General features: G+C 40.0%; 1 protein-coding gene across 1 annotated transcript in view; it reads left to right on the top strand.

Annotated features, from left to right (window-relative positions):
- sf3b3 (splicing factor 3b, subunit 3) overlaps positions 1-24,209 on the top strand; it is a 40,160-nt gene that overhangs the window by 4,356 nt on the left and 11,595 nt on the right. The window contains exons 4-21 of the mRNA XM_083915965.1: positions 599-769; positions 1,220-1,392; positions 1,991-2,132; positions 2,811-2,923; positions 3,236-3,373; positions 4,822-4,925; positions 7,169-7,334; positions 7,429-7,524; positions 8,867-8,939; positions 10,345-10,496; positions 10,949-11,104; positions 11,844-11,999; positions 13,533-13,676; positions 14,112-14,234; positions 15,636-15,790; positions 17,127-17,301; positions 19,170-19,375; positions 23,662-23,818. Of these exons, the coding sequence (XP_083772091.1) occupies positions 599-769; positions 1,220-1,392; positions 1,991-2,132; positions 2,811-2,923; positions 3,236-3,373; positions 4,822-4,925; positions 7,169-7,334; positions 7,429-7,524; positions 8,867-8,939; positions 10,345-10,496; positions 10,949-11,104; positions 11,844-11,999; positions 13,533-13,676; positions 14,112-14,234; positions 15,636-15,790; positions 17,127-17,301; positions 19,170-19,375; positions 23,662-23,818 (2,600 nt within the window). The remainder of the gene's footprint in view (positions 1-598; positions 770-1,219; positions 1,393-1,990; positions 2,133-2,810; positions 2,924-3,235; positions 3,374-4,821; positions 4,926-7,168; positions 7,335-7,428; positions 7,525-8,866; positions 8,940-10,344; positions 10,497-10,948; positions 11,105-11,843; positions 12,000-13,532; positions 13,677-14,111; positions 14,235-15,635; positions 15,791-17,126; positions 17,302-19,169; positions 19,376-23,661; positions 23,819-24,209) is intronic.

The raw sequence follows: 24,209 nt of genomic DNA on the forward strand, positions 1-24,209 counted from the left end.
TACAAAGTATATCCTGACAGCACGAGACCTGCAATCTGTGAAACAGTCATGTATCTTTACCTATTCTGTTAAATCATCATCTAACATAATGGATGCATCACACCTGCATATTATAAATGCTCATTATAGACACAGTGTGACGCCACTGTGAAAGTGAAACTAAGTTCTAAATATACCATCAGATATTGTCAGAGAGATACAAACAAAACACATTTGTATTATAACAACAATCCTTTTAATTAGATTCCCGTATCAGAAATCACATAATTCAGCAGTGTTTCCCACAGAGCAGGGAGCAGAGGATGTAGCTGTCAGGATATGATGACAGTTTCACCAAATATGAAAAAAGCAATTTTTACCGACTTCAGCTCAAATTGGCTTTATATGATGATATGTCAAGCTTGGGACTGTTAATTAGCCTGATACGGTTGGGTTATTTTAATTTGATAAATGCTAGCTGTGTTGTTCATCCTCAATGTTAGGACCTCACAAAAGTGAGTGATTATAAAATGATAAAGTGTAAGAGGAAAAAAGCTTCTCTCCTCCTCTCTGTACTACCTCTGTTTTTGTATTTATCTCTGTTCTTGTATGTTTATAGACTACATTGTTGTTGGGAGTGACAGTGGTCGTATCGTCATCCTGGAATATCATCCATCAAAAAACATGTTTGAGAAAATCCATCAGGAAACATTTGGGAAGAGCGGCTGCCGGCGCATCGTCCCCGGACAGTTCCTTGCTGTAGACCCAAAAGGCAGAGCAGTTATGATAGGTATGAAGTAATATCAAAATTTTTGTGTTGATATGAATCCAGCAGTTGACCAAAAAAGTCTGTACGTGCTTACAGTCACGTCAGATAGAACACAGGTGGAGTTGGTAAACCTCCAGAACACACTGTTTTACTGTAATCCTTTCGTAGACTTATATTATTTATTCATTACATCCTACTTGGAAAAAATGCAATTATTAGAGCTAGATACAGTTCGAGGTAAGTCGGCTTACACAAATAATGTAGTAAATATAAAAAAATATATAATATAGGATTTATTGCAGGACTGTTTAGACTGCACTAGTTTAAGTGTTCCGGAGGTCTTTCCAGAATTCCTAGGAATGATGGTGAGATCTTCAAAAAAGTGCATTATTTATTTATATCTACAATAAAAATGTGTTAGAGAGCCATGTATATTAAAAGGAAGTTGTCTTTTGTCCCCCTCCTGTCTAGGTGCGATAGAGAAACAGAAGCTGGTTTACATTCTGAACAGAGATGCAGCTGCCAGACTCACTATCTCCTCTCCACTGGAAGCCCATAAAGCAAACACCCTGGTCTACCATGTCGTAGGAGTCGATGTCGGCTTTGAAAATCCCATGTTCGCCTGCCTCGAGATGGACTATGAGGTAATGTCATAAAAAGTCTGGGAGTTAATAATTAACCAACTGACAAGAACTATTTTTTGATTAGTACTATCAGATTAACGGTAAAAAATCAATAGTATTACATTTAATGTAATAAATTAAAGGTTTTTTGCATGATAAAAGGAAAATAGGCTTTGAATGTATGTCTGATGCCGCTTTCACACCTGATCCGTTCTAGTCCACTTCCCTGATGTGCAGCAGATGTGAAAATAATACTTTTTTTTGTCCAGCTGGTCTGATGCTCTCACACTTATTCGTTTGATCTGCCCAAATCAGTGTTGTAGTGAACCAAAATGTAGCAGCACTTAGGTTTAAAAAGGTGTGTCTATTAGTCAGGGAAATTATGATCCCTAGTAATGCTTTGAAGATAATGCACACTGGCTTGTGTTGTAGATTTGATGAGTTTGTCATGTCTCTATTGACCATCACTGGAGCAACAAATATTGTTGACTATCCTGATGCTATGCTTTCTTTTACACTGTTATTGTTTCAGTTATCAGTTTAAAGTTGCTACCACTCCTATGGTTTCATAGGCTATACTGTTTTGAAAACCTCTGATCCTGGTATTTGCTTTTTCTAGGAAGCTGACAATGACCCAACAGGAGAAGCTGCCGCCAACACACAACAGACGCTCACCTTTTACGAGCTGGACCTCGGCTTGAATCACGTTGTCCGCAAGTACAGTGAGGCTTTGGAAGAGCATGGAAACTTCCTCATTACTGGTAAGCATTAAGGCACATGTGGTTGCATCAGTTATCGCTTTGGTAGCTGTCAGGAATGAAAACTGGCACAAAGCTGTCATTCATGGTTGGAGACATTGGAGCCAAGAAGAGGCTGGTGTGTCAAAACACACTAAGAAGGGACAGTGGAATATACATTTTTTTTAGGATTGAATTTGATTTCAGCAGCAACTATATATAGGCATACCTACATCAAAGTGTCATTGATATGATCAGTTTCTCATGTCTCTGGAGAAAGCTTTAACACCTCTGATCTCAGCAGAAATTTACCAACACAGCATCACACACACACACACAAGAGCAAGTTTGGATTAGAAAACTGAGCCTTTTGGATTCAAGTTGCTTTCACTGTACTCATCATTTTTAAAAACATCTAGGGCTGGAGAATTAAACAAAACTTTATTGAACTTACAATATGACCTATAGCAATTTTGTTGTGTTTGTGTGTTCAAATGTTTTGAATGAAATATTTTGGTGCTGCAGATGTCCTGACTTACAGATCATATTCTACAGACTTAAGAAAACATCAATTAGAATAATGATGCAAAAATGATCACTCCCTATGCAATTACAGTGTTAGTCAAAACAATCACAATTAAATATCTTTTTCAAAATGGTTCCGCCCTAAACACATTCCACTAAATGCTCCTCTCTATCTAGTTCCTGGTGGTTCTGATGGGCCCAGTGGAGTTCTGATCTGCTCTGAAAACTACATCACTTACAAGAATTTTGGAGACCAGCCTGACATTCGCTGTCCCATCCCACGACGCAGGGTGAGTCCAAATCCAGACATACATAATGAAATATATACTTCATGCACGCGGTCAACTTTACCACACACTTCCCCTGCTGGCTTTCTGATCATCTTTTACTACGGCTTCATACGAGCACAGCAACAAAATGTGACACCTCTCTTGAGTGTAAGGGTTCAAGCCATGATTTAATGAGTAGTAATGTTGTAATCCAGTACTATGATGTCAAATGGAAAATGTTTATTTGGAAGCTGTGTTTTATTTGCATATTTGTCTCTGAATGCACATTTATTTTTTATTCTGCTCCCTTTCCTCATGCGTCCCGTCCTGCAGAATGACCTGGATGATCCGGAGCGTGGCATGATATTTGTCTGCTCAGCCACCCACAAGACCAAGTCCATGTTCTTTTTCTTGGCGCAAACTGAGCAGGGAGACATCTTTAAGGTCACCCTGGAAACAGATGAAGAAATGGTGAGCAAAGATAAAAAATGAAGGATGATAATAATAATTATCATAATAACAAACTTTATTTTTAAAGCAAATCTACAAAGTGTTTTACACGGTTGACCAGCGTTAAACAGATCGGGACATAGGCAAATAACCTCAGAAATTAAATACAGGAAATGACAAGGGATATAATACATAGAAAAATTCTAAAATTGACCACTTGGGGAATTCTGTAACCTATGATCATGTTAACTTTGTAGCCCGAAAAAGACCCAAATGCAGATTTGGTCATTTTTAAGTGTTGGATTGTTGTTGCAGGTTCAACCAGATATAAAAGCACATCCATATAAGATAATATATGTTGTTCCACGTTTATTAGGGGTGTAGCTGTAAATTAAAGTCACGGTTTGGTACGTACCTTGATTTTAAAGTCACGGTTTGGTACGTACCTCTGTTCTAAGGTCACGGTACGGTTCATAGTTAAGGGGGAAATGAAAAACTGCTTGGTTGTCAGAACAAACATGAGTTTAATTAGTAAACAATTAAACACAGCAGTTAAAAAGTTTTAGCTGTCAGTACGAAACGTACAAAAAAATGTATAAAAATAAATACTGCTGCAATTCTCCAGTAAATAAAATACTTCTTAAATAATTGCAACTGCAGCATTAACTTAGGTTATGGCATTTGAATTCCCAGGCAGGGGTTGTTGAAATAATTTCTTGAGCTGGGTTTGGACTGTTTGGTTTTTTCCACAGCCACGGTGACCACCTGGATGGTGCCTTTTTAAATGTGTGTGCATGTTCATAATTAACATGGAATCTGAAGTTCTTTTCGTTTCATCGTCGTTCGGCACACGGTTTGCTCTCTGTTCCCTATTGATCCAAACAGTCACACCTGCAGGGGTACGGGCCGTCCTGTGCTACAGCTATGCCTGCCTGTCTGCTCTGCTACCCTCACCGACTCTCGCTGGTTGCTACTGCGCATCTGCGAGCAAAACAGGAGAAAATATCTAATATAGAGAATTTATCAGCTTTGATTGACACAATGTCCATGGGCAACGTCTCTCCGGGAGTGGGGAAGGCGTTTCCTGGACTCGCGGCGCTGGGTCTTGTATGTGACGAGTCGTCATATTTGTATTTTCGGGGGTTGGACACGATTTGACTTACTTTTGACTCTACTTTTGTTTGTCAATTAATTAATTAATAAAAAACATGACTAAACATTTTCAAGTTCAAGGTAGTTCTATCTTAAGTGGATGGAGGGTCCTGCCTCTCTCTTTCCACTCTTTATGTGATAACACAATTCTTCATCAATTTTCTTGTGAAACACCCGCCCACCTTAAATGTTAAACAGAAAAGCAACAATGATTGAGCAGTTACCTGTAGTTACTGATTCATTATCTGTGGATTGATTGATCAACTACTGTTTAAGCCATAAATGTTCATTTCCAAGGTGTCTGTGTTGTTTCTCAGGTCACAGAAATCAGGCTGAAATACTTCGACACGATCCCTGTAGCTACAGCCATGTGTGTCCTGAAGACTGGCTTCTTGTTTGTGTCTTCAGAATTTGGAAACCAGTAAGTCATTTGTCAGCATCATTTCCTCTTCTTTCCTTCTTATTATTATACATTACCTTTGACTGAAAACAACTCTCAACCATTAAAGTTAAATTCTGGTGTAAAATCATCCCATTTCCTATGATAATAGTTCATAAATGAAAAAATGATCTTGATGGATTATTTGACGACCCAATTTGCCTAAAAAGACCCTGGGATGATTTTACCGATTATTCAACCGAGTAAAAAAAAAAAACAACGTACAAAAGAAGAACAAAACTATGACCGATCAGGTAGGTAATGTTATTTTTATCATTGTCATGAAAAGCTAAACATAAAGGCGTTCACAAGGACAGCTACGCATTCTCTTCATGTTTTTAACATCTGCGGTCACTACGGCAACCACACTCCTTATACCGAAACAGCCGCACTCTGTGAAATTACATTAAATATTCGGCAGAGATTTTGCCTCAAGGATTTTTTGTAATTGAGTAACTCAAGTTACTCGAGTAATTGTTTCAGCTATTACGGAGTAAAGAATTTCTGTTTATTTGTCTTTTGCTCCACTCCAGTGAGAGTCGTTGTCATTTTGGTTTCAGGTTGTCGCCCCCATTCTTGAGGACACAAGACAGCAATGTGAACGTCATTTACATTCTGATCCTTGCATGTTATGTTGATTTTGCACTGATGGTCTTAATATTATTTGAAAATACTCCTTTTCATCTGTCAAGTATTTAATTCACACAGTATTGAAAAAAAGGCTTTAACGTGTTATTTCCGATGGGCTATTTATTAGGACTGCCTTTGATTAACCCTCTGAGGTCTAAGGCTATTTGTGCGATTTTGCATACTTTTGTAAAATCCCTTTTAAGGGTTCTTGCATATGACATAATACCCAAGTGTTTTATATGGAAATGTTCACAACCAACTCAGCTTTTTTTCTATTGGGGCCCAAATTTGTCCTACAACAATGTGTAAAGAGACTATTTAGCCCAATTGCTGAATTCCACTTTTTCAAATTCTTCTTATCTCTGATGAAAACATACCTTTACTCATGTGGATGAACTGTTTTGGTGCTTGAAATGAGTTGACCAAAGTCTTAGGTTCACAAAAGTAGTGTTATATATGAATAAAATAGTAGATAAATGTAAAATGAATGCCTGAAATGGAATTTTGGCAATATCGCTTTTTGAGAAAGTGTTGTCTCTCACTCTTTTTTCACCATGAGATGGAATAGGACATCATACTACATATCTAGCTTCATGGGATGTGTGCAAATTAAGAAAAATGGCATTACAAATGTTTCTTTTCCAAACCAAATATTTATTATATACAAAAAATACACAATTTACATAATGTGCATGTTTTAATGCTTCATATATTCAGCTTTGTCATGTGCTGGTGAGGTGGTGATGTCTGTGGTGCAGGAACACAGGACAAGAATGATATGTCCCAGTGGCAGACAGAAAAGGATTTCACTGTTACATTCAGTATAAAAATCACATACAAATAAAGAAATGCAATTCTATGAAAGACAGTTTCATCTGCACAGAACAGTGTGCTGAACTCATGGCCAAAACATGTCCATTCATCTAGACTATTAGTTAGTGAAGCTTACCACTCAATAATACAAAACTAAATAACTATTACATAGTTATATTTTACTAATGGACAGTCAATTTTGTCAAACAAAGTTCATATTGATACACAGACTAATTTACGCATTGCACACAGAAGCACACTTTGGCCAATCTAGTCACAATTCCGCATCATTTTTGTGAAGTAAAAACGCTTACTCATCTTCAAATGGATCTCTATTGTTGCTCTGTCGGAGGAATCAACCCTCTGGCCCAGAAGCACGTGATCCTTGTTACGGCCAAATCAGTTCCAGAACGGTGCTTGTGTTTTCCACTGCTGTGATCTGCTGCCAGTGTCAGGATGCAGTAAAAGGGTCAGACCAACTGTCTGACGGTTGTCGATGGGTCTTTAGGTGGCCAGTTAGTTGATAAAATCAATAGATGTATGAAACAGAATTTCTCCACAAAGAATCACCCAAAAGCACCTGTTTAAATTTAGTGTTTACCATAGAGGTGCTTTCTTGGAAAAGGGTAATTCAGCATGAAAAAAGCATTTAAAAAAGTACTAATTGACTGAAAATCTTACTTGAATAGTTGAGTAAGCCATAATTTGGCAGAGAATACAACAGCAGGGCCATGAGTCCAGTTTTCACGTTTTGTTCTACCTTTGTTTCCTGTTTCCTTCAGTTACCTTTACCAGATCGCTCACTTGGGTGATGATGATGAGGAGCCTGAGTTTTCCTCTGCAATGCCGTTGGAAGAAGGAGACACTTTCTTCTTCCAACCCCGCCCCCTCAAAAACCTTGTGCTGGTGGACGAACAGGAGAACTTATCCCCCATCATGACCTGTCAGGTAGGTAGAGGTGATTGCGTGCGTGCGTGCATGCGTGCGTGCGTGCGTGTTAGGTACAGTGCTCATTGTCTACTCTCTTTCTCTTTTTTAACAGATTGCTGATTTGGCCAATGAAGATACGCCACAATTATATGTTGCCTGTGGACGAGGACCCCGGTCTACTCTGAGAGTCCTTAGACACGGGCTGGAGGTACACACACCTAACAACATAACATGTCACATGCTGGCTGAAAAGTGATGAGCTTGTTCATGTCTCTTCTCTGAATGAAAGCTGAAGAGTGTAAACTACTCTGATTTCAGCACAAAGCAAATCTGTTTTTTATATGATGCACTGTCACCACTGTAAATATTTGTTATAAGCTGCTTACAAACATAGCACCAAACTGTCATTGGCTGCATGCCGGTTGGTGAGCAAAAAACTGGCTCTGCATGTCTTAAAACTTTAGTCTAATGAGTACAGAGTACAAGCTTTCAGAAAGTTGTGTTTCTTCATCCGTGTTGTCCAATCTAGCGAATAATTTTTTCTTTAAAAGAACACCAGAAAACGGCTTTGAAGGCTTTTGTTGGTGGAAACGATGTCGGCGGTTCTGTTTGGCTTTTCCCTGCGTCATGGATTGGTTTGATGTGAGAGGTTGATGTAGCACGTCAATAGAGATGACGGACAAGTGTCAAATGCAAGGATTTTTGATAAGGCCCAGCCTCCTGAAATCACTTTGCTGTGGAACGATCCCAGATGGATAAGCGTAGCAAGACAGAACCAAATTCATCTGGAGAGAGTCAGGTTACATTTGGTCCTGAGTAGCTGGGCATTAGGGAAGATCAATTTGATAGAAAACAGTCGGATCTGTCTAAACAACATAGACCCTTTTCAACCACAGAAATTCTTCCCAAGGACTAGGAACCTTTTGAGGAAGACATTGTGTTTCAACCGCAGGGACCAGGGTCTCAATTTAGTTCTAGGAAAATTTCGCTTGTCTGCTTCCCGACTTATTTTAAAAAAGAGGGAGAGAAAAAGAGAGATTGCTCTGAACTGCAGGCTGCAAAGTGGTTTGTGTGGAGCTCAGGCAAGCAAGAGGAGAGAAAGCGGCACAAATTAAAAAGCCAGTGAATGAGAGAAATAAAACGCTATTTACCGATTGTTTTATAGCGATTACATTCTAAATAACAGGTCATGCTTTCTCTACTCCTTGTGTAGACACACTGCAAGTAGCTGACATTATTAAAGTCACTTAACCATTAGGTCAGAATGGTTCTGGTGCATTCTGTGTAGACAAACTGTTAGTTTGTTAGTAAGATAATACTTGAGTTAGTACCTGATTTGTTAGTTTATATTTAGTACAGTAAGGATGGTAAAAGTACCCATAACCTTTCTGTGGCTGTATCCTCGAGTGGAACACAGTCAAGTGGATTTTGTGAAAAACAGTGTATGATCCATATTTTATGTAGTTTGTAACATAACGTATACAAACATATAGCCTCCTTTTTTTGTCTTTTGTTCTGTCCCTACTTCCTTCCCTGTCCATCTCTATCAGGTATCAGAGATGGCTGTGTCTGAGCTTCCCGGTAACCCCAACGCTGTGTGGACAGTACGCAGACACGTGGAAGGTAATGCATTCCCTGTTTCAGACACTAGAGCTGCACAACTAATTGAACATCAATGGTGATCACAATTTTGGCTTCCCACAATAAAAAATGCAAACGATGGACTGCGATACAGATACTGTGCTCCACTCATAGAAAGCTGTATGTAAAATCAAGCACGTCCTAAATTAATAGCCAGCCACCATGGGGAGATCAAGATGCTTTGGCGTCACTTTTAGGGAGCTGTCAGGTGCTGTGCAGCAGCCTGTGAAACACGTTCTGAATGTTGTGGCAGATATTCAGGGTTTGTCTTGTGTCTTTGCATGCTTTCCCTTTAGTGCATTTCCATAAAGTAACTTGTTTTTTACATTTTGTGGCATTGTTCCAGCACAGATGGCTGACATCAGTCATTAGACGGTGTGAGAGAGAGTCAGTGTGCATGTGTAAAGGACAGGGAGAAACAGATGGTTTCAGGATGACATCCATGACATAAGTTACAAACAGTTTAGTCCTATCAACTTCACTTCATTTGAACTGTGAAATCACACACAGTACTAATGTTGTGTTTTAACAGCGCTTACTGATTCTCCTCTGGGCCTTCAGAAACACAGATCATCATTGTTCATCATTTTCTGACATTTTATAGACAAAAAAACTCATGGATTAATCAAGAAAATGAGTGACATATTAATCAACAAGAAAATAATCGTTAGCTACAGCCTGAGTTGTTTTTCTGTTTGATCCACACAGTGTGTATTAAAGATGTAATATGATCAGTTTTACTTAAAAACAAAGTGTATACACTAGGGTCTCAAAGAATCACAACAAAAATCAATGACTACGTTATGTGTTTGTTTGACTCGCTTGGAACTGTTCTTTTGTTGTTTTCCGTCGGCAAAAGTTGTGGATAGTATGTGGTACTTCTTTTGGTACAAGCTCACCTGCTGAGCCCATACTAGACGGTGAAGTTAAAACAATGCAGACCACGGATTGGAGAATCATCCGTACACTTACATGTACATGCAGGTACATCCTGCATAAACTATATATCTGTCTTTTTTATTAACTCTACCCAGATATTTAGAAATGGCAGCGTTAAGAACTATGCTGTGGTTAATACTGACAAAGTGCAGGCGTTCCCCTTTTAGTTGCCGGTTAAAGGTGTCGTGTTGAAAAAAAAATGTCATGGCAGTTTCATGTAGCATCGCTATGACAGTCAAGAGTTCCGCCTTCATGAAGGGGTAACTTTCCAATGGAAAATAAAATAAAGAACTGCAGCCAGTACCAAAAATGATTCGAGCCAAACCAAATGTGGCACCTCTCTCCTCACCCAGATCTTTCTGTCATTTATTCATCGTAGTTAGATTCAGCACAACTCCATTCTTATTTTTCTAAACTCTACTTATTTGTCTTTGTCTCTATTCCTCAGATGAGTTTGACGCCTACATCATCGTATCTTTCGTGAACGCTACTCTTGTTCTGTCCATCGGGGAGACTGTGGAGGAAGTAACAGATTCTGGATTCCTGGGAACAACACCTACTCTCTCCTGCTCACTGCTCGGTGAAGACGCCTTAGTTCAGGTGGGTGCAGTGTACATATAACATCTTCATTCATCTGTGATGATACTGGACAGCTACATTAAGATTGCCTAAAGTAATTCAGTTGTATGCAAGCAGTCTTGACTGCTTTATTTTATTAGTTCATCACAATTGGGCAACAAATTTGAAACAGAGTTTAATTCAAAACAAGAATATGGCTACACTTTTTTTAAATTTTTAAGCCTGTAACAAAGAATGTACGCATTTTTGCCCATGCATATTTGTTTGCTTGTGACTCTTTGGCAAAACATAAACAACCCTTCTGACAGCTGCTTACCTTGCTGTATGTGGAACAATGAACTCTACATTATGCAGGATATTTAAAGGAAATACAAATGAGTATCAATAATGAAAGCATCCAATGTACACTCCAACTCCACTATGTGTCTCCAACTTTTTTCTTATTCTCTCGCTTTCCCTGCTTCTCCACGTAGGTGTACCCAGACGGTATTCGCCACATCCGGGCAGACAAGCGTGTGAATGAGTGGAAGACTCCCGGCAAAAAAACCATTGTCCGCTGTGCCGTGAACCAGCGACAGGTTGTTATCGCACTCACTGGAGGGGAGCTGGTCTACTTTGAGATGGACCCGGTAAGAAAGTAGATGGTTTTTCAGCATTTCATATCTTACGGTACTTCAACCTAATATTTCACAAGTCTCAGATCTTCAAAGGGATTTAAATGTTAAAATGCCCAGCTTTACAGCAAAAATAAACAAGCGTAAGCAAGAGTTACAGGGGAAGCACTGGACTTCACTCCCCCAGGTCCGGTCAGGTGGCCTCTGTTTAGGGATTTTTACCATTAAGGCTTAAAGCTATTCATAATTGCGGGCTGGCTGCTTTAAATGACAGGTGAGGGCCGCTTTTGGATTAACCTGGAGTTAGGTGGAGCAGGCACCGCAAAGATGGCAATGGCCAGAGCTTCCCATTTTGGCTGAGCTCATTTTGGCTCTTATGAAACTTGTGGGTGATGTCACAGATACTACGTCCATATTTGGTCTATGGTTGATCTGCTACAGCGGTTCATTTTCAATAAGTTCATTTTCATTTCAACAATTTTGGAAAATGCCAAGTTGTATGCATTTTTTTGGCTTGTTTCTGACACCAGTCAACAGAATATTATTGACATGGTCACAACATTTAGTTACAAACATGAAAAACGCAATACTTAGAAGATTTGAAAAATTTGCATTTAGAAATTTGACATTTAAATGGGACAAAACTACTGAAGACAACCTAAATCTATGGCACCATAAGAAACACAGGAAACAACTGAGATGATTGAAATCTGCATAGTAATACCTCTTCTCTCTCTGTCTCCTTCCTCTCTAGTCTGGACAGCTAAATGAGTACACCGAGCGGAAGGAGATGTCAGCAGACGTGGTTTGTATGAGCCTGGCTAACGTTCCACCCGGGGAGCAACGCTCGCGATTTTTGGCTGTGGGACTGGTCGACAACACTGTCCGGATCATCTCCCTGGACCCTTCGGTATGAACAGAAACACTAGTTTGTAAATGAAATAGACCCATCCGCACTCATTACAGTTATATGTTCTGTGTGTTGGCCTCAAGCAGTCTAAAGTGATGTAATCAGACTGTTACCTCAGACTTAGTGAGTCAGTGGTGGTGCTATATACTCTCTTTTTTTTCCTCCATCCAAATCATTTAGCCACAATATAATACTATGATACTCATTTTGGTCACACTGCACTATGCTGTTCTGGGCCAGTCTGTGTTTAAGTGGCTGAAAGAGCATCAAGAAAGATGTTTGTGAGGATTTGTCACGTCCTCCATAACCTTATTTTCTGCTATGGAACTCTCACTCCCTGATTTCTCAAGTACCGATGGCAGAACCGATAATTGGGACTAGAGCTGCACAATATGAAGAAACATGCAATAATATTATCACTTGCAACAAATAAACATATTAAAGTGTACTCAGTTCTGCTGATGTCAGTATTCTGTTAAAATACAACACATTGCTTTTTGAATTAAAAAAAAATGAAAGGAAAGTTTTTTTTCAACATAATTTTATTGAACAGTTTGAACATTAAACTACTGATATTCTTACTAACTCAAAAAAATCTAAAAAAACAACTGTATTGTGCAGCCCTATTTTACTAATTTAAGTTGTTTTTTGTTAAGATCCGGGTTCAGGGGGCATTCCTTGTTATGTCTCATCAGGTGCAAATTAATATTTAAGTTGGAAAGTGTTGCACGCAGATGTTGAAAGGAAGTTTCTGCTGACCGCTTCAGTAAATGCCACTTTTCTAATTAATCCGGTGGAATCTATGCGGACGTTCACAGATTGATTGTTTCTAGGGGCGCACTCACACTGTCGTTCTGTACAGGGCCAAAACCGTTTTTTCAGCTAAAGCCTAGTACCTTTAAGCAGTGTGAGTGCACCCGTTCACGGCCCGCTTGAAAGAGGTGGGCTTTAGGAGAGCCGTTTGCACATGTACGAGCACGAGCGCTACGGCGGTAGCAGTATGTGCGCCTGTTCGGACATTGAAAATAGGACGGACCATGCGCGGACATTTAACAACAACAACAATGGCGGTGAAAGGTTCATGTTGGTGTGATGCGGAGGTGGAGTGTTTACTGCAGATTTGGTCGGATGAAAATATTCAAAAACAGTCAACAAGACGCACAATAACTCCGAGGTCTGTGGAAAGATTTGTAAACAAAGCCATACACGCGCGATCAATGCGTGTGACGTGTTACGGCGTGATGTCGTATGGACAGCAAGAAGCATTGGCCGAGGCCCAGGCAGTGTGAGTACAAACAGGGCTGGGGCGCGGGGGGAGAGGGAGGGGGGACAAGTACCCTAAAGCCCGGGTCGCGATTCGGAAGGACAGTGTGAGTGCGCCCTAAGCTCCAATCAGCCTTTAATACATTTGCTTGCTCTGGTTAATTAAAAGAAGATACCCTCTTTTATGTACATATTCATGTGTATGCACTTGAGTGAGACTGTTTTGTATGTTGAAATAGTCTTAATCTCTGAAGCTTTTGTCATGTTCAGGACTGCCTACAGCCGTTGAGTATGCAGGCCCTGCCAGCCCAGCCAGAGAGTCTGTGTATTGTTGAGATGGGAGGGGTCGAGAAACAGGACGAACTTGGAGAAAAGGGAACCATCGGCTTCCTCTACCTCAACATAGGGCTTCAGGTATTCTTTCTTACTCATCAAACCAACAGGTTTGTTTTCAAATCACATCCCTGTAAAAGCACACATGTATCATATGTACACTAAATGTCTGAGATTTGGCTCAGATTGATCTTTACTTAGGGCTGAATCCCAGAGGAAAACTCTGAATAACACATGTTTTGCCTACTTAATGAAATGATAGTAAAGGCATGTGTAACACAAGTCATCCAGCAAGAATGTTACACATGGATATCGCAGTTTTCAATATGTCAGTTTTCTGAATCCCATATTGTTCTAAGAATATCTGTAACAGCCAATTGCCCACAATCCACAGGAGAGGTCTAGACATGGATCAATGACAGTAACTGTAAAAAAAGCGGCTAATTTGATAATCTTTTGGGATTAAGATTCTAGATTGTGTCTAGTAATGTGAATGTGTTTGATCCCCTTTGTCAGAATGGTGTGCTGCTGAGGACTGTGCTGGACCCAGTGACGGGGGACCTGTCAGATACCAGAACACGCTACCTGGGCTCACGGCCTGTCAAACTCTTCAGAGTCAGGATGCAGGGACAGGAAGCTGTATGTGACTCAAACATTTACATACCGTAAATCCACACAAAAAAGCTGTTAAGCTAATATAATGATACATCAGTTTGCTCTCATACAAGTATGAAATGAAATCAGCTGAGCTGACTAAGGAAAGAATCCTAACAAAGTTTGAAACTTAAGGAATTTGACATTTTTAGATATTTTTTTAAACAAAATAAGTTCAGGAAGGACACTGTAAACTCACAAAGCACACCCACAGAGCAACAAAATCTGTGTTGAGTGGAGAGGAAGTTAGCTTTTCTCACTCATCATGCCTAAACCTAACCAACGGGGCGAAATATTTCCAGACACTTTACATGGGAAGTTAAGTTGGGGAATTTTGGAAATATTTGGAAATTGCATGCAGTCCAGGGGCTCATAAATGTGTCCTCAATAGTCCAGGGTTCTTGAATTCATCTGTGCATGGGATTGAGGAATAGCAGAGAGTTTCTCAAGTGTACTTGCATGAAAATCTGTTTGTTTTAGTCAAGATTATGCTGAAATATATTTTCCCCAACTATATTTAAAATCCCGGTTGAGGGCCAACCTTCAATTTTGTAAATTCCAGGTTTAGTCTAGTCTCGTGAGCCCATCCTGATCTCTGAGCTCAATTGTATTTTTTACGCTCAGATCAGTCTAGCAACATACAGCAGAGAATATTTGGAGAACTTTGCCAACCAATCAGTGTTGGTTTAGAGGTGGATTTAAGTGAGGAAACGAGAAGAGACTCTTGAGTGTAAACAACATGGAGGCTTCCACAGATGAGATGAGTAGCTATGGAGCAAGCCGCTCACTAACTCTTTTTTCTCTGGATCCTTCTGTTGAATATGGACCGGGCTCCTGAAATTGGGCCTTGGATCCTTAAATTCACGTTACACAAACAGAAAATATCCTTTACCCACATGTTGTTTCCTTTCTGAGCTTTGCCTCAACACAGTTAATATGTCATGTGTTGATCTGATTGGTTGATTTGGCCCGTATGTTGGTGATAGACTGATGGTTTATCCAATCAGATACCAGTATTTTCGCCCCTTCCCAAAAGATCTCCAAAGGAGAGTTCCCAGATGGATATGCTGAGACAATGAGAATCACGCGAATCAATCCATCTGGTGGAGTTAGGTTTATTCCCATAAATTCCTGCTAATTCCCATGGAAAGTTTCTAACTTTGAAAATCAACAGAATTTTGCAACTCTAATAGTACGATTTGAATTTATCCCCTGTAACCTGCAGTACTGTAGAAAAATGAGTGCCATCACGTTTTTTAGAAATTTGACCTGACTTGGTTGTGACATCCCTGCTCACAACACTGAAAACGAATCAATATTACTGCTTTTTAAAAGTCATATAATCATGTGATAAATCAGGAATTGTCTGTCTCTTCTTACTGACAGGTGCTGGCAATGTCCAGTCGCTCCTGGCTGAGCTATTCCTACCAGTCTCGCTTCCATCTGACCCCTCTCTCGTATGAGACTCTGGAGTACGCCTCTGGCTTTGCCTCCGAGCAGTGCCCTGAAGGCATAGTAGCCATTTCCACCAACACACTGAGGTAAGGATACACACAATATGACCTGTTTGCATAAACCTAGGGCTGCTAGATTACAGCAAAACTCAGCACGGTCAGGGCGGCCGGTGGAACAGTGCTTATGTAAAGAGGCTGAAGGTCCTCAAGGCAGCAGCTGCGGGTTCGACTCCGACCTGCAGCCCTTTGCTGCATGCCCCCCATCCCCCCATTTCATGTCTGTCATACCTAAAAAAAAAAGGCTTGAAAACTGCCAAAAAATCTTTAAAAAACAAAAAAAACTCAAAATAATTTGGTCAACTACTCATTGACTTTGGAAACACCTTGCATTTATTGAACAAAAAACTTTATTTATTTTAACTTTAACTATAATTCAGTAGAAAAACTGTTGTAGGGCACTGCCACACGACCTCTTCAAAGAACTATTTAACATTCATTCAACACTTTGGGAAACTAAATTCAACCTATTACAGACAATAATTCAGGTGAACACTGTACTGCTGTAAAGGAAGGGTTGTGATTATAACAAGACCAAATGAGATAATCATTGTGAAACGGAGTGCGGCACAGTCATTTTTCTAGCTTTCTTATTTTGTTTTAATAATTGTTGGAAGCAAAAATCATAATTGAAAATAAATTTAGATTTGCAGTCAGGCATAAACAATCTTATTTGTCCCGTTAATTTGAAATGTCTGAAATATTTTGGAAAGGCACAAAAGGTCTGTCTGCTCCTAAAGCGTTCACTTTGTGGGATTGTTGAAGTTATATTGTAATTATGCTTCTCAGCCATCGATAAAGTGTCTGAAAACAGGGTTCCTACACTGTCTGGAAAAGTTATTTTATTATAGTAATGTTACAGGTTCACACTTTTTCACTATTTCACTCTTTTAGCATTTAGCTGGAATAAAATGTTGTGTATTGTTCATTCACTTATCTGAGCTACAACACGGAGGTAAAAATGTCCTGTAATTACAACAACATAATGGCATACAGAGTCAGAATTTAACATACGTGTTAAAAGTTGGATTTTAAAACCTTTTATTTACATAATAAGCATCTAACAATTGGTGTTCAGGGGTTTAATATTGACCAAAAATTGATTCTCTTTCTTCTGCATCTTTTCAAAAATATAATTCTATGTCGGGACATCAAAAGAGCTGTAGTTGTCCTGCTTGGGCTGCAGTGTTTTCTCCTATACATTTGTGAAGGGGCGGATAATGGTGAAGACAAGAGCAGCAGCTTGAAGACGAGCTGTTTTCTTGCTCTTTGTGACAGAAAGCAAACATCTTGTGAGCACCATTATTTCAGAAGTTAAACATGATTTCTAACGGTCTCTCCTCTTTTCTCATTATCTGTCTGGCAGAATCTTGGCTTTGGAAAAATTAGGAGCTGTCTTTAACCAGGTGGCCTTTCCTCTGCAGTACACTCCCAGGAAATTTGTGATCCACCCGGAGACCAACAACCTCATTTTGATCGAGACTGACCACAATGCCTACACTGAGGCAACCAAAGCCCAGAGAAAGCAACAGATGGCTGAGGTATGAAATGCAAGTCAAATGATGGAGTAATGATCCTACTAGCAAAAGTCAACTCTGCTCTGGGTTCCTAACAGTAAACATTTATGAGAGCAGACATATGGTCTTAAAATTAAAGACTTGATTTGTAATAGACACTTTGCTGACACTTTTACTGACCTTGTAATGAGGAAAGGGTTGCAGAGAGCAAAGAGCCCTGGGTCAGACTCAAAAGGAAGCACATGTTCTGCGATAAAAAGTGTGGAGATGCTGGAGGCACCATCTTGTTTAAAGTGAGGCTTAAAGAGGTACTGCACACTTTAACATATTTTTGAGCTGTAAACTAAATGATATGACTGTACAGTGATGAAACGCATCAATGCTGGTGTTCTTAATGACATTTCTCACCAAATGTAATGAGTCCACCAATCAGAGGACACCAAAACATATCGCTTTATCCATGCTCTTCCAAAGAAAATGGTGTGAATAAAGTAAAATCAGGTGAAATTTCAGGTTTGATGTGGATTAAAACAGTAAACATAAATTGACAATGGTAATAACTTCACAAGAGTGGAAGTCAGGCATGCATGCTTCGGTTCGATATGTCTCATTACCAGTCACCAGGGGCCTCATTTCTAAAGCTTGCTGCACACAAAATCCTCACGTAGACAGGCAGAAATGTGCGGTGGCAAATGTTGGTATTTATAGAAAACTTATTTGCAGAGAAGCGTGCATATTCTTACACCAACTATCACGCGTGAGTAGAGCTCCTGCAAAGTTTGTCCGACTCGGGTATCAGCGACACTCGATGGAAACACCATGAAATACAGCTGAGTCAGCAGAAAGAGCACACACACACACACACACACACAAACACACAAACACACACACACACACATACACACACACACACACACACACACACACACACACACACACACACACACACACACACACACACACACACACACACACACACACACACACACACACACACACACACACACACACACACACACACACACTCACTCACTCTAACTCTAAAATAACTGGCAGCAGATGTATTTCACACTTTATAAAGCCTAGTTGTGGATAGGCTATACTAACATAGGGCTATACTGTTGGTACTCAGTTAAGATGCAGTTTGAATTCATTATCAAATCTACATGTTTTTAATAACCTGTTAGAATGAATTTTAGAACTGCATATGTCGGCAGGTGTGTTCGTTTGGCCAAAATTTGACTCTGCTGAGATGGAAAGTAGTTAATGTTTGGATCTCACATATCAAAACAATGCTCTCGAATATCAGCACTTATTTATTTTCTCACTTCATACATATATAAAGTATAAATACATTAAGCCCTACTATATTCCCCTTTTTTAAATATCTCTCTGATATTTTATATATGGATATGCTAAACTTCCTTACCAAAAATAACGAGTTAACTTGATTGACAGCTGCGGTGACATGCTGACCCTCACTCCGTTTATATTTATTTGGAATGCTTCTACTGAGGCTTCCAAACAACACATTTTTGCAGAGCGCAACCTCCGTAAAGCACTTCCATTTACTTCTCAAAGCACCTTTTTTTTCCACCTTCTTCAGGTCATTTTCCTCACTTCAGTCAATCTATCGTCCTCATTAAGATAGCGTCCATATTCATGAGCTATTAAGCATGTGCCATTTATGGAAGATAGTGGGAGGAAAAGTAGGATGACACTGGGCGGAGATCATCCACGCACAATTCACCGCAGGTGGGAATTCATCTGTATTTATAAAGGAAAGTTTGCGTGCTAATGTGCGCCGTAATGAAGCTGGCTCAAGTTGGTCAAAAGGCTGTGGTCTCCCTTCAGCTGAGCTGCTTTGGTCTTTGTTGCTGTTGCCTCTGTAGGAGATGGTGGAGGCTGCTGGTGAGGATGAAAGAGAACTGGCTGCCGAGATGGCTGCTGCCTTCCTCAACGAGAATCTCCCAGAAGCCATTTTTGGGGCACCTAAGGCTGGAGCAGGACAGTGGGCCTCACTGGTGCGTCTCGTCAACCCCATACAGGGTTCAACACTGGACCAGGTGCAGCTGGAACAGAACGAAGCTGCTTTCAGGTGAGCAGGTTCAGTTTCATTGGTACAAATGGAAAAGTATTCCATTCAGATGAGGACTGGACAAACGGACAGATGAATAGCGAAAAGGTGCGAATCCAACCAAAAACAAGGCTCAGTGCCATAGCGGTGTATTGAGCAGGGTAAGAATATTTTAGCTTTAACTCCTTAGCCACCTTTCTTAACCACAGAAAACTTTTTTGTTTTAATTTATTATTAGGAAATAAATGTTGATTGAACAGAGTTATGGTTATAGAAAAATAACAACTCCAGTGTTTAGATTGGTTCCCTACACAGGATTTCAGAATGTTTGTAAACAACAGGCGTCAAGATACTTCCGGGTGGCAGAACGTGAGCAGCTTCCACTGACTTGAAGCTGACCAGCTGCTCCTTTAAACAGTGTTACACAGTTAATAATGAAAACGTGTTGTTTGGGGTTGAGCTGCCTGATATGCAATGCATCCGGAAAGTATTCACAGCGTTTCACTTTTTCCACATTTTATTACGTTACAGCCTTATTCCAAATTGTATTAAATTAATCTCTGTCCTCAAAATTCTACACATAATGCCCCATTATGACCACCTGAAAAAAGTTTTGAGAGTTTTGAGAATTTATTAAAATTAAAAAACAAAGAAATCATATTTACATAATATATACATCAAGTATTCACAGCCTTTGCTTGTAGAACCACCTTTGGCAGCCTCTACAGCCTCAAGTCTTTTTGAATATGATGCCACAAGCTTGGCACACCTCTCTCTAGGCAGTTTCGCCCATTCTTCTTTGCAGTACCTCTCAAGCTCTATCAGGTTGGATGGGAGACGTCTGTGCACAGCCATTTTCAGATCTCTCTAGAGATGTTCAATCGGATTCAAGTCTGGGCTCTGGCTGGGCCACTCCAGGACATTCGCAGAGTGGTCCTGAAGCCACTCCTTTGAGATCTTGGCTGTGTGCTTCGGGTCGTTGTCCTGCTGAAAAATGAACCGTCGCCCTAGTCTGAGGTCAAGAGCACTCTGGAGCAGGTTTTCATTCAGGATGTCTCTGTACATTGCTGCATTCATCTTTCCCTCTATCCTTACCAGTCTGCCAGTTCCTGCTGCTGAAAAACATCCCCATAGCACGATGCTGCCACCACCATGCTTGACTGTAGGGATGGTATTGGCCTCGTGATGAGCAGTGCCTGGTTTCCTTCAAACATGACGCCTGGCATTCACACCAAAGAGTTCAATCTTTGTCTCATCAGACCAAATCATTATGTTTCTCATGGTCTGAGAGTCCTTCAGGTGCCTTCTGGCAAATTCCAGACGGGCTGCCTTGTACCTTTTACTAAGGAGTGGCTTTCGCCTGGCCACTCTGCCATACAGGCCTGATTGGTGATTTGCTGCAGAGATGGTTGTCCTCTCTCCACGGAGGAACGCTGGAGCTCTGACAGAGTGACCATCGGGTTCTTGGTCACTTCCCTGACCAACGCCCTTCTCCCCCAATTGCTCAATTTAGACGGCTGGCCAGCTCTAGGAAGAGTCCTGGTGGTTCCTCACTTCTTCCATTTACGAATGATGGAGGCCACTGTGCTCATTGTTACATTCACAGCAGCAGATATTTTTCTGTATCCTTCCCCAGATTTGTACCTCGTCTACAGACAATTTCTTTGACTTCATGATTGGTGTTTGCGCTCTGGCATGCAGGTGTGTGCCTTTCCAAATCATGTCCAATTAACTGGATTGACCACAGGTGGACTCCAGTTAAGCTGTAGAAACATCTCAAGGATGATCAGTGGAAACAGGATGCACCTGAGCTCAATTTTGAGCTTCATGGTAAAATTTCTTTGTTTTTTAATTTTAATACATTTTTTCAAAACTCTCAAGAAAACTTTTTTCACATGGTCATAATGAATTTTTGACAGAGATTAATTGAATACAATTTGGAATAAGGCTGTAACGTAATAAAATGTGGAACAAGTGAAACGCTGTGAATACTTTCCGGATGCACTGTATGTCTGTCTGTCTGTCGGTCGAGAGACATGCAGAAAGACTTTCACTCTGAGCTGAAAAGGAGTCAAATATTTGATCCAACTCTAACTCTGTCATTGATTACTCATCTCAGTGTTTCCCCTCCCATTATATTAGGGGCGCGCCCCCCTTGAAAATCAAGTACATTTTATTTAATGTAATTTGTGAATAGCGTCAGATCATTTAAGTCATTTAAGGATCCTTTCCTATAGAACGGCTCTTGTCCTTTTAGTAAACAAACTAAACAGACTTATGTAATTTATCTTATTTATACGACAGCATGTCAACTCTGTCTCTACATGGTCGCATGTTTATAATTCTCAGAAAGCGTTGGAAATTCACTTGTTTGTTTGTTAAATTGTTTGGGAAGAGGCTCCACTCCGGGGGAAAGGAAACTGAAACTTATCAGAGATCATTTATTATTTAGTTTGAGAAGACAATTCACTCCTACAAAAACAACTAAAACAGAATTAACCAAACTGAAATTCTTTCTTTATTTCGTTGATTTTTGATTTAACTTTGTTCTGTTTCTGTTAGAGAACCTTTTTTGAACCTTTTGGACAATTTTTTAAAATACATTTTCTCATGCCGAGTGTAGATCGTTGTGCGATACACTGATTTAAACTGAGTTTGCATTGTGGCTCTGATTATTGCTTGTTTAATTGTGATCCTTCTGTCTGGTGATTTTTAATCTAATTAATGTTTAATTTTTATATTTTTTTTAATCATTAGACAGCCCAATAATGTCATCTACATTTAATATATCCATCCATCCATCCATTATCTGTTACTGCTATATCCCAGTCGGGGGAGCTGTAGGAGCTTGAGCCGATCCCAGCTGACATTGGAATACACCTGCGACAGGATACCAGACTAATATAATTTAATTCAAATCCTGTTCAAAATATATTATCACATTTTTCCTGAAACTGTCACTATCGACGGACAATCTGTGAAACAGTCATGTATGTTTACCTCCACGTTCCGTTCCAGTCTGTTCCCAGAGCTCTTTGTTTCTGCTGCTAATGTCATGTGCTAGATTCAACTGTGCCCAAAGAAAAAAACACCACTCAGAGCAGTAGAGTCTCTGATGCAGTGTCAGTGACTGCTCTGAACTCTGATCAAACTGTGAAACTAGTCAGCGCTGATCAAATAGGAATCCATATTATGTTACAGTATTGCATCTTTCTCACAGATTGTTTTCAGAAGCATTATTAAGTGTTCCGTTTAGCTGTAAAATAAGAAAGCTTAAATCCCTGTGGCTTTTACGGCCGCAGCCTGAAAAGCACTAACCCCATTCAGGGGGAGGTCTTGCGTCCTGCCCAGGCTGATCTCTAAAGCCCTGCTAAGTGGTGCGGTGGGTTGTAATTGAGGTAAAGAAGTCCGGAGTCTGACCCTGGCTGTTTATTACCCCCTTCACATTGATTGAGAGTCCGGCTGTAAATCTTTCGACACCTCATAAATTCCAGCCAGACTGTTTCCTAACTATCTGTATTTAAACGCCATCATTGCAAAATCTATGGGCTGATGAGACAGAACAAACTTGCATGTCACAGAACAGATATGTTTACAGTATATTTAATATATCGACCCACATCCGTGTTTTCTCCCGCTGTTTTTGTGTTCTAGACAACACTGTTGAATTTTTCCCATGGAGTCGACATAAAAACTATTTTGGTTTAGTAAATGTCTGTCAGACGGTTGGTGAAGGCTCCAGCAGCTGTCACTCAGGAGCGGCTGACAGACGGCTGAGACTGATCCGTATATGTTCTGTAGGCACAGGTTAATATTTTATACAGCACAGATGAATAGATTTCTGCTCCACAGAGAATATTTCTCAGCGAACTCGAAAAAGCTACAAATGCATTGAATATTTTAATATACTCTTTGATGTCTGTTTGGTTAGTGAGCAGGTGACCTGGATATCATGGTAGTATGTAGTTCTGCTCACCCTGTAGCAGCCCAATATTTAGGCAAGGCAAGTTTATTTGTACAGCACAATTCAACCACAAGGTAATTCAAAGTGCTTTACATAAAACATTAAAAGCTCTGGGAAAATAAACATATAAAAGATGGTTACAGTTACGGAAGTTACAGTGCAGTTTACTGAAACGCAGTGGCAAACTTCCTCATGCTCTGAGGAAATGTTTCTGTAGTTTAGATGTCAGACATTTTTTATCATTTCTTCTTCATTCTCTCTTTTTTTATTCTTTGCTTTAAAAAAGTGGCAGAATATCTCACACCCCCTGTCTCTGTCCCATCCTGTGTTTGATATCTTTCAGCGTTGCAGTGTGTCGTTTCCCCAACACAGGAGATGATTGGTATGTCCTGGTGGGCGTCGCCAGAGACATGATTCTCAACCCCAGATCTGTGGGTGGCGGCTTTATCTACACCTATCGGCTCATCAGTGGAGGGGAGAAACTGGAGTTTGTGCACAAAGTGGGTTTGACATTTAATGTAACTTGAATGAATATAGATTTAAATCTCTGACAGAAAAACGGATTGTGGGAAATTTACTTTTAAAGCTCAAACTTAGATTACTCCCAAAGTCATTCATTCACACACAGCAGACAACACAAACAAAATCAAACTAAAAATGACTGACGGTAGAGGCGCACTTTCAAATCAAATTGCAACTCCTGTTCTTTTTTGCCTGTAGGTGGAGACATCAGCATGCTTACACACTGTTAGTGGTTATGTTGCAGATTCAGATTTTACTCGCATCCAGCAGATATTAGAATGGAGAGCTCCAGATGTTAACAGGTGTTTAGTAAATCTTTATTATATCGTGCTGATAATGCCCGTCTTTTACTCTTCACTTTAACTGACT

This window comes from Echiichthys vipera, assembly GCF_963691815.1.
Source record: "Echiichthys vipera genome assembly, chromosome: 7".
Taxonomy (NCBI): domain Eukaryota; kingdom Metazoa; phylum Chordata; class Actinopteri; order Perciformes; family Trachinidae; genus Echiichthys; species Echiichthys vipera.